General features: G+C 40.2%; 2 protein-coding genes across 2 annotated transcripts; both read left to right on the top strand.

The window, feature by feature from the left end:
- Window positions 1-170: 170 nt before the first annotated feature.
- On the top strand, window positions 171-2438 carry RRP6 (exosome nuclease subunit; the record flags this gene model as incomplete). Its single annotated transcript, XM_043193162.1, has 1 exon — window positions 171-2438. The coding sequence occupies one exon, from the start codon at window positions 171-173 to the stop codon at window positions 2436-2438; it is 2268 nt and encodes a 755-aa protein (XP_043047588.1).
- A 787-nt stretch (window positions 2439-3225) lies between these two features.
- On the top strand, window positions 3226-11496 carry USO1 (Uso1p; the record flags this gene model as incomplete). Its single annotated transcript, XM_043193161.1, has 1 exon — window positions 3226-11496. One exon carries the CDS (start codon window positions 3226-3228, stop codon window positions 11494-11496), a length of 8271 nt encoding a protein of 2756 aa, XP_043047587.1.
- Between the last annotated feature and the right edge of the window lie 12 nt (window positions 11497-11508).

Genomic DNA, 11508 nt, shown 5'->3' with positions numbered 1-11508 from the left:
AAAGTAACTTTGTATGTCTTTTTCGCGATGATCATCTCCAAATGCGAAAGTCACACAAAGCCGATAACTGGATCACGTGACCTCATCGAAAAATTTATACCCAAATAGAATCAAGTACAACAATTACTACTGACTATCCAACACACCACTGTTACTATTTATATCGGAATATGGAAGACGACACTTTTACTGGTGTGTTTCCCCAGGCAGCACAAACTATTCGTGCAGCCAGTGCCTTGGCCGCCCAAGATGTGGCGTTTCTTAAGTCCGTGGATGCCAAATTGGGCCATGATATTGATTCAGCATCCAAACAGGTGTTGAGTATAGTAAACCGACTTTTTGAAGCCGGAGGAGAACAGGAAGACCTTATAGATTATGGGACAGACAGAATAGAGGGCGAGGCCAACTGGAAACGGGTTTCGAACGCCTTGGATAACATTTTCGAGAAGATAGACTCCGCCTTTGATGAACAGAAACAACATGGTGACTCCAAACAACCAACCACAACATTTACATATTTAGAAGGATCTACAGAAGATTCTAATAGTGATAGCAAACATACAGGGAAACGGTTGACCAAGCCTCAGAACGATTTCCGGGTTAAAATCGATAACTCGGAGATAGGACCATTTAAACCTAAGTTAACTTCTAAACCTCATGCCTTGAAATCATATGAAGAGACATTAACATTACGAACATGTGCATCACCTGCTGCTGCTGACGATTATGAAGATCCTCCCTTCTATCCGCAACCATACGAAACAGAAATTGACAAACAGCCATACCCCGAAAGCATATATACCGTCACTCCGCCTGTTCCGTTCAAAAGCTGGCATGACACTTCAGCTGTTTGGGTTGACAGCGTTGATAAATTGCAGGAAATGATCGCGGAGTTGCTGCAACTGACGGAAATAGCCGTTGATTTGGAACATCATGACTATAGAACGTACTATGGAATTGTATGTCTTATGCAAATATCCAATAGAGACAAGGATTGGATAGTGGATACCCTTTCACTTAGAGATGATCTTGAACCCTTGAACCAAGTGTTTACGAATCCCCACATCATCAAGGTGTTCCATGGAGCGTTCATGGATATCATATGGTTACAAAGAGACTTGGGATTATATGTTGTGAGTTTATTTGATACTTTCCATGCGTCCAAGAAGCTAGGCTTTCCCAAGTTTTCATTGGCTTATTTATTAGAGCATTTTGCCAAGTTCAAGACGTCTAAAAAGTACCAATTGGCCGATTGGAGGCTCCGTCCCCTTCTGGGGCCAATGTTAGCTTATGCCAGATCCGATACTCATTTCCTATTGAACATCTTTGACCAACTAAGAAACCAATTGTTGGAGTCTGGTGGTGAAGATAAGATGAAAGAGGTACTTTATGAGTCAAGACAGGTTGCCAAAAGAAGATTTGAATATACCAAATTCAGACCACTTATCAATACCAAAAACGTCACATGTCCTGTCATGGCATACAACCCAAGAGAGCCTTATGGTTCTATTATATCTCAATATAACGTGCCATTACATAAGAAACCTTTAGTGGAAGCATTATACAATTGGAGAGACGACCTTGCCAGGCAAGAAGATGAATCTGTGCGGTACATTTTGCCCAATCAATTGCTTGTGAATTTGACCAGTTTGACGTTGCCTGTTGATGTTTCCAAGATCATGAACTGTGGCACGTTTGTCACCGAACATGGGAGACTCCATGTCAAGGAGCTTGCGCAGTTGATTAACACTGTGTCTCAGAACACAGAGGTCAATGACTGGGAGTTGGTGGAGAAATGGAATAACTCTACCGATAGTTTGAACGACACAGCAGCCTTTGGGAACGTTAACGAAGAGGATATGACCCGGGTGTTTGAAGATTTGAAGTCCAATCACTTCCGTTTGTCCGATTCCTTATTAAGAAGCGAATCGATAATCATCAGCTCACCGTTCAAGATGAGATACACTGTTCATTATGACGACAAGACCCATGAACCAGTGGAGAGCCACGATTTGGAAGAGAGAAGAGGAAAGGTAGAGGAATACTTTAAGAGTATTGAAGGCGAGAGTATCGTACTTGAGGAAGGAGAAGCCGAGCACACTGAACCAGAACCAACTGAGCAAACTGAACCAAAAGCAGTAACTGAAGCCGAGACCATTAAGGAAGACCCCAATGAAATCATTACTCTTAGAAAGAAGAAGAACAACAACATCAATAACAAGAAGGAACCAGTCCAAGCAGCCAGTCTCTCCAATGCTTTTGATTACGCTAATGCAGACAAGATTCTTCTTGATACCAAGCAACGGAGTAAACTCAACCCTAAGAAGAGAGCGTTCAATCCTTACGGAGATAAGGAAGATCAAGGACCACAAGGAGCCAAACGTAACAAGAGAAACATTACTGGGAAAACGTCTACCTTCTCCAATAAACGGAGATAACCATAACCATTACCATGACCATATACATATATATACTTTATCAAGTATATATGAATTATTATCTCCGTTCTTCTATAATGAATGAACAAAGATGAAGCAAGCATTGCTTGGTAGCATTTGTCACCGACTCCTTCCTACACTTATTAATACATAGATGTCTAGTGGGCAAGTTGTGAGCTTTCCCGATGCCCAGACCTTCCAAAATAAAGTCACCATGATTAAGAGTCATCTTTACCGTTGCCTTATATTGGGCTGAATAAGACTCAGGGCTAGTTTCCGTTTTGGATACACATATAGAATCACAGTCAAGCACGCACGTAGACCAGCCATTGAATCCAAATACTTCGTTAGCATATCGTATCAATAAATGACCACTAATGTCTCTAGGAGAAAAGTGTCGGTTTCTACGTAGACTTTGTTGTTGTACCAAGGCATCTATTCGATACCGTAGAGTTCCTACTTTGATCTGGACCCATTGAGAGAGTTCCATTGGCCCTGACGACTCAGGTAATGGGTCTAGTAATTCAGGAAACGCGTCTTCGGCAGGGAAGTATACAGCCATAGGACAGCAACACGACAGTAGCAGGCACAATTAGTATTAACAGTAGTATCAGTGCTGTCTGTTGTTCTGACTGTACAGCTCGTGATATTTTTTGTCTGCATTGATCTCGGAAAAACAGAACTCACGTACATCGTATCAACACCTGTCTTATCAAACACGGTAGTATATAAACAACGTCCCCCCCCCCCCCTCAATTGATCGACCCATAGCCCTATTTTCTTTCTAATGGACATAGCGAGGAAGATCTTGGCGGCTCCCGGAGGATCGAAAGTCCCCAGCGTCGAAGAAACCCTTCCTACTCTTTGCAATCGACTCCAGCATGCCACGCTATCGTCCGATCGGAAGTCTGCCATATTGGGGCTAAAGAGTTTCAGTAGACAGTATCGTGAATCTGTTGTTGAATATGGGCTTCGGCCTTTAATCACCGCTTTGAAACGGGACTACGAAAACCGTGAAATCACCAAGGCCATTTTGGAAACCTTGCTTATATTGATTATACGTGGCGAAGGTACGGAGGATTTAACCCGAGCTTTCGTTCAAGCTACAAGAGCTCAAAACGGGAAGTACCCGTGTCCTTTGCTTTTGGAGAACGACCAGTTCTCTTTATGGATAGCCGACGCCTTAACTCAAGATCCCAGTTCGTTTGAATTGATTCTTGTCATCATCCAAGACAACGATGATTTCCACATCAAACTCTACGCCATCCAATTGCTTGAGGCCGTGGTCTCTGCCCGAGCTTCCAGAGCCAAAGATTGTCTTTTGTCGATTCCTACTGCGACCTCGGTGTTGGTTTCCTTATTGAAAGACCCTCGAGACCCCATACGAAACGAAGCCATCCTTCTTTTATTGGCAATAGTTAAAGATAACTTCAACATCCAGAAACTAGTGGCCTTTGAAAACACCTTTGACATTTTGTTTGATATCATCCAAGACGAAATAGGCATCCGGGGCTCGGTATTGGTGCAAGATTGCTTGTCGTTAATCAACAGTCTTTTACAGTACAATGCCTCCAACCAAAAGTTCTTTATCGAGACTCAGGGTATACCAAGATTGAACGAATTGATGAGCGAACCTCTAGAAGAAGCGTATGAAGACGACGATCTTAAAGATAGCGAAGGGAACCCAATCCCTATACCCCCCATTCATTGGACAGAACAAAGACTTGTAAATATGCATTTGGCTTTGGATGCTTGTAAGGCCTTGGTACTGGACGATAATGAATCTTTAGCTTATAACCAAGAGAAACTCACTCAAGCCGGAGTTTTGTTCACAGTGTTACGGTTAACCTTTTCTCCTAATGTCAGAAATGAAACCAGACTGTCGGCATTGCTTGCGGTGTGTGATATTATTCGTGGTAACCATGACCTTCAACTCCAGTTGGAGACCATTGACGTACCTTATATCGATCCGTCATTACCTCTACAATTGCAAGCAAACGATGAACCCATACCGGTGATTCTTTCGCTTATTAATTGGGCTCTCTGTATCAATAGTGTTCATTGCTTTGACTTGCGAGTGGCTGCCTCCAAATGTTTGCATGCGTATTTGTTTAATAACGACGCCGCAAAGAGTTCCTTCTTAACTGAACAAATGGAATCCTATAGGGATCCAACATATTATGATAAACTATTCCTGGGAAATGATGTTGATGTTAGCCATAGACCCACATTCACCAATGTCTTTTCAGTTTTAATGGACTACGATACAGAAGTCAAAATTAACCCTTACAGATTATGGTTTGCTGCAGTTATAATCACATATATCATTGAAGACGATGAGAACGATGTTTCTCTTGATATGATGACAAACTTCAAAACTGGAGATGAAAGCAGCGGAGAAGAAGTACTTGGTTCAATCCAAGCTATTTCTGGGTCTTTAGTGACAACTTTAGAAAATTATGACGAACGAGTTCCTATTGGATACTTTATGTTACTCAGTATTTGGCTCTATGAGAATCCAAAAGCTGTTAACGAGTTTTTGTCTGATCCAAGTGTGGTCCGGTCCATTTTAACTTACTTATCAAAATCAACAGATCAATCAGTATTAGTCCAAGGAGTGGCTGCATTCTTTATTGGGATTATTTTTGAGTTTAGTTCCAAAGAATCACCAATTTCAAGAGTTTCATTGCACGGAATGATAGTCCAAACCTTGGGGAAAGCCAATTTTAGCTTGAAAGTCAGACAACTCAAAGAGAATCCATTATTCCGTAACTTTGATGAAAATATTGATGGAGGAGGAATAGAAGAAAATGGCTTGCCCGAGTTATACTTTGTTTCTCAGTATGTGAATTTGGTGAAAGATAACTACAATCGGATTAGCAAGACTCTTATTCAAGATCCCAACTTGGAGACAATCAAAAAGGTATCTTACGATGATTTTCGAGAACTTAATGATAAGTATCAAGAGCTCGAAAGTACTCTTGCATCCGAGAGAAGTGCCACTAAACAACAGGAGGAAGCATTAAATAAAGTCATTGAAGATTTGGATGCTCAGTATAATGATGCTCAAGCAAATCTTGAGACAAAGACCAAAGAGTTGGAGAGATTGAAGATGGGTCATTCGGGCATCGAAAGAGAATATGAACAACTTAAGGCTAAACTTGAAGAGATTGAAAAGTTAAAAGATCATTTTGAAGTCTCATCCAAAACTTATTATAAGGAATTGAGTGCAACTAAGAAGATGGCATCGACCTCTGATGGGTCGATGAAGAAACTCCTGATGGATCTTGACAAAGTTACAGCAGAGAAGAAGAAATTGGAAGAAGGGATTAATAAAATGACCAGAGATTTGTTTCAATTACAGAAACAGAAACAAACCTCTGATAATAATCTTCGGGCTCACGAGAAGGAAATCTTGAACTTAAATAAGGAATTGACGAAGATGAAGAATGATAACGATTCCAAAACCGAAAAGCTTCGTAAAGCAAATAAGGAACTTGAAGAAAGAGTACGGGAATTGTCTGAAAACTTGAATGCCGAGTCGAAAAAAGCGATGCTGGCGAATGCTCTTTCAAAAGACTTGCAGACCAAGGCTGCTATTGAAGCTCAAAATAATGAAACGTTAGTGGATAAATTGAGGTTGGCTGCTTCGACTTACAATGAACTTAAGAAGGCAAAACTAGAAGTTGAAAATCAAGTTAGGTTTTTAAACGCTAAGGTTTCCAGTCTTGAAGTTGCCAGTCTTGAGCTTCACAAAGACAATGGTCAACAACGAGCCCTGCTTGATAGTGTTCAGAATGGGTCACAGTCAAAGATGGCAGAGTTCAGACAAGCGTTTGAATCGCTTACATTGAACAACCTGGCCTTACAAGTTAAACAGTTGGAATTGGAAGATGAAATCAGGACTCTTCAACTGGATCAAACCGAAGAGCAAGAAGCATATGAAGCATTAATTGTTGAGCTTGAAAACAAGATCAAGGAGCTTTCTTTGGAAAATAAAACCCTTAAGGAATCTGTTAGCCAATTGGAAGACACGAATAAACAATTGACGACTTCCAAAGCATTGCTTCAAGAAGAATATCAAAAGTATAAGCAAGTTCAGGAGGATACCACTGTTTCGAAGGAAACAGAGATCTCTGAGTATAAAGAAGACGTCACCAGACAAATGAATTTACTTGAGGCCAAAGCTGTTGAACTTGAACAAAAGTTACAGGAGAAGTCAGAAGAAACCAGCAAGGCAAAGTCTGATTTGGAAGGTCAATTATCCAAGCTTTCAGAGTTGGAGATTGAACATCGGGCCAATCTTTCCAAGATGGAAATCAAATATGATGATATTAAACATGAATTGGAAACCAAAGTGGTGGAGTATAATTCAGCTGTTGATAGACTTGCATTACAAGAACGGCAGTTATCAGAAATGCACGAGCAACAGCAAGACAAAGTTGAGCACTATGAACAGAGGCTCTCCGAATTGAAAGAGTCTTTGACTTTGAAGCTGAAGGAATATAGGGAAGCCAAGGACTTGCTTAAGCAAACCGAATTGGAATTGAATGAGCTTAAAATGAACCATGCCAAGGAGATTGAGCTGATGAAATCCGAACTTGAAGACGTCAAAAGTCAGTTGGAAGTGGCAATTACTCCAGAGAGTCTTGAAGATATCAAGAAGGAAATCGTTACCGACTACCAATCGGAGTTGAGTGATGTTAAGCTGCAACTTGAGTTAAAAAACCTGTCATACCAAAAGCTTGAAGCTCAATTGAGTGAAGTGAACTCCGAACTCAGTCATTTACAAGAGCAATATGACTCCCAATCCTCCGAGTACAAGAGCAAGTTGGAGGAACTTGAAAAGTTGACTCTTTCCAAGTCTGAGTTACAACTGGAATGTGAGAGACTTCTTAGTGAACTCAAGAAAGCTCAAACTGAGAGTGGAAAACAGCAACTGGATCTCGAAGTGGAACAATTGAAGAGTGACTTATCTTCCAAAGACGTCACCATCCAAGGGTTGCAGCAAACAGAACAGGAGTTGAGACAAGAAGTGTCTTCTCTTTTAGAAAAGTGTATGGGGTTCGAACAATTGTTATTTGAAGCTGGTGAAACCCATAAAACATTAGAACATAGCAAGCAAGCAACTGATAATGAATTGAGAGTCATGAAAGAAACCTTACGTCAACTTCAAGATGCTCACACCGAGGAGGGTTCCTCAACTACTGACCAAAAAGCAGACGACGCAGCTTATTTGGAATTAGTCTCACAGAATGAACAGGCAAAACAAACCATAGCTGCTATCGAAGCAGAATTGACTGAAACCAAGGCAAACTATGATCAAGTTAAACAAAGTCTTGAACACCTGAAATCGGAATTTTTGACTATGAAGCAGAAACATGAAGCAGTTGCAATGGAGTTGGAGCTAGTGTCAGAATCTCAAGGAGAATCTCTTGAGAGAGTCAAGCGAATAGAGGAACTTGAAGATCAACTATTGAAGGCAAGAGATGAGTTAGACTCTACCAAGAGTGCGCTTCAATGTGCTTCGGAAACCGTTAGCAAGCACGAAAGTGACGTAAAGGAATTTGAAGCCTCGTACCTTGAAGTTGCATCACTTTTGGAAGCAACCAAAGCCAAGCATGACACTCTCAAATTACAATTGACCACTATAGAAAGTGAGCACAGGAAAAAGTTGGATATTTCCATTGCAGAGCTTTCTGAGTCCAAGAAGTCAATAGCTGAGTTGCAACAGAAGCAAGTGACACATATGAAAAAGATAGAAGAACTGGAAGGGATCATTTCCCAGTTGGAGAAGGAGATTGACGACCTCAAAGATGAGAAGATTTCAACTGATGATATTGCTGTAATGAAAGATGAAGGTATTTCGAATGGTCATCATACTGAAATGGGAACAGAAGCCGAAGTAACTGAACAGCAAGTTGAATCCACGCCGTTAGATTCCATTGAAGATTTTTCTCAAGTAAAGAAAGATAATTCGAATCTTCGTATTGAACTTGAAACAGTTTCCAATCGATTAGAACAAGCTTCTAAAGAAATTGAAAAGTTGAAGGACGTGATAGAGTCAAAGGAACAGCAATTGTCCGAGAAGGAAGTGGCCATTGCAGAGTTGGAGGACGAGAATGATTCAGTAACGGACATGATGGAGAAACTCAACGTTGTAAAATTCCAATTGGAAGCCGAGCTCAAAGGTATCATCAAACAGGCAAAGCCCGAACTTCTTGAAGATAAGGAAAATCAAATCGTTGCATTGAAGAATGATTTGATGCTAAAGATTGAAAGCCTTGGTTTGAAGGATGTAACCATTGCTAAACTTCAAGCGGAACTTAATTCTAGAGTCAAGGAATATGAAGCATTGTCGAACGAATATGAAAGCTTGAAAGAAGATGTGGTTATTAAGGACGAAGAGCTTCGAGCTTTTGAAACTCAAATTGCAGACTTAGAAAAGACAAAGTCAACTAATGACTCAATCGTTTTGGAACTCAAATCTAATTGTACGACGTTAAAGAAGGACAACGATGACCTTGAAGCGGCTCTTGCTAGCTTCAAGAAAGAGGTTCTCAGGTTAACAGCAGAATTTGAAGACTTGACGAAGAAGCACGAATTGGAGACCAAAAAAGCAAGTCAAAAGGAGTCTTTGTTCTTGTCACTTGAAGCCAAATGCAAAGAAGCTGAAAGTCGGGTTATTCAGTTGAGTCTGGATTATCAAGATAAAATTGAAGCCATTGAATTGGAAAGACAACTGTTTGCAAAAGAAATCAGTGACTTGGATACCAAATGTTCTCTTGCTGTGAAGGAATGGAAAGCTAAATTGAGAGACGTTGAAGCAAGTAACCTAAGCACAATTTCCGCACTTCAATCTGATAAAATAAAGCTTGAAGAACAGCTTGAAGATACACTGAAAGAGCTTTATGAATTGCAACAATCTCATAGGCAGTTGATACTGGATGTTTCTGAACTGGCAAAGGAGAATTCAGATATCAAGGCTGCATCGGAGTCGACATTGAATGATCTTAAAGAACAACATGTAAAAAGAGTGTCTGCTCTCGAAGCTGAAAAGGACAAGCTATCCAAACAACTTGAAACCAAACTGCAGCAGTTGTTGGAAGAAAGTAAGAGATTGGATGACAACACCTCCGAATTATCAATGTTGAAAGCGGCATTGGAGCAGTTCAAAGAGACCAATCGTACTTTGGAAAATGACTTTGAAGCAAGACTTAAAGATGAGGAGGAGCTGCATTTGAAAGCTATAAATGCATTAACCAGCGATCTTGAAGCTTCAGAAACACAAATTGAAGCTTTGCTGAAGCAATTATTAGAAACCAATGAAAAACTCACTACTGTCACGGGTGAACTTCACCAATTGAAGCAGGATCTCAACAATTCGAGAGAGTTGAGCTCCGTTTGGGAAGCAAAGTTCAAAGAATTGGAAACCGCAAAAGCCAAGGAGTTATCAATTGTTGCTGAAGAAAGGGATTCACTCAGAGACCAATTTTTTAGTAAACTGGAAGCTTATGCTGAGACTTCGTCTAGTTTAAAAAGCATGACAGAGTCTTTAGCCAAGGTTGAAAGTGCTTTGAAGGCATCGAAGGACGAACATGCTAGATCTATGCAAGAATTAGAAGCTAACGGTGGAGCTAAGATCAATGCTATTGAACTGGAACGAGACTCATTAGTAGTTCAATTGAAGGAAAAGCTGGAAGAACTTGTTAGAACCGAGACTAAGTTGTCAAGTGTGGATCAAGAATTGCTTGAGTTGAGACAGGAATACGATGATGTCAATAACAAATATAACAGTTCCTTAAGCGAATTGAAAGCAACGTTGGAGCAACACCAACAATTCAAGGATGAAGAAATCAATGCTTTGAAACAAGATTTTAAAGAACAACTTGAAGCTAAACTGCAAGAGCTAGTGACGATTATCACCAAACACAACGACTTAGAAGCATCTCTTCTGGCAGAGCTCGATCTGAGTGTTGAACAAATCGAAACGTTGAAGAACGCAAAGATACAACTCGAGGAACAACTTGAAGCCAAGCGTGTGGAATCAGCGGAGATGGCGGAAAGATATGAAGCTTGTCAAGAGAAGTTGACAACCTTAGAGGCGGAATTAACTTCTAAGATTAAAGCCCACGAGGCAGCATTCGCAACCAATGAAGACAAGACACAGCAGATCCTTCAAGATACCCAGCACAAGCTTCAAGAAAAAGAATCCAAAGTCAAGGAACTAACACTGTCGATTGAAAACCTTAAAACCGATTCGGATCGTAAATTGAATCTTGTTGAACAAGAGAGGACTGCGTTGGTTTCAGAATTGGAATCCACTAGAGCCGAGCTTGTTCAACTGAGAAATAATGTTGACTTGACATCATTGAAGGAAGAATTGGAACATGTGAAAGCTGAGATTCGGCAGAAGGAAGAATCATTAAATGGAAAGGAATTGGAAATGCAACTGATTCGCGAAGAAGCAAGTAATCAAGTGGAAACACTTAAAGCCGATTCACGTTCTCTTGCGGACTTAGCATCCAGTCAAAAGCAAGAGATTGAGAAGTTGCGTTCTGAAATATCTTCAATGATATCCAATAAAGAGAAGGATATTTCCACTTTAGAACAGGAGTTGGAACAACTGAACAAAGCTGCTTTAGAGTTCCGTGACGAAGCACTTCAAATGAGTGATAATTTAGCAGGACTTCGGAAAGAATTGGAAATTGCTAAAGAAAATAATCACGAGGTTCAACTTAAAGAACGAATTGAATTATTGGAGTTTGAAGTTGCTGATAAAGATGATAATGTTCATATTCTTGAAGAACAACTTAAGAAGCTTTTTGAGAGTAAGGAGAAGTTGACTGAAACTCATCAGAATGAATATCAACAACTCAAACAAGAAAAAAATGATGAAATTGATGTCTTGAAGACTCAAAATGAAAAGCTTCGTGAAGGTCTTTTGAAAGTCAAACAATTGTTAATGAATAAATCTGAATCTGAAAGTGAAGTTGAGCAATTGAAACAAGCATTAATAGCAAAGGACAAGGAATTGGAATCATTAAGGACCATATAAAACAGCATATAG

Source organism: Scheffersomyces spartinae (assembly GCF_019049425.1).
Source record: "Scheffersomyces spartinae strain ARV_011 chromosome Unknown scaffold_20, whole genome shotgun sequence".
NCBI lineage: Eukaryota > Fungi > Ascomycota > Pichiomycetes > Serinales > Debaryomycetaceae > Lizanozyma > Lizanozyma spartinae.
The sequence above is the reverse complement of the archived record's forward strand: the minus strand, read 5'-3'. Positions and strand labels throughout refer to the sequence as shown.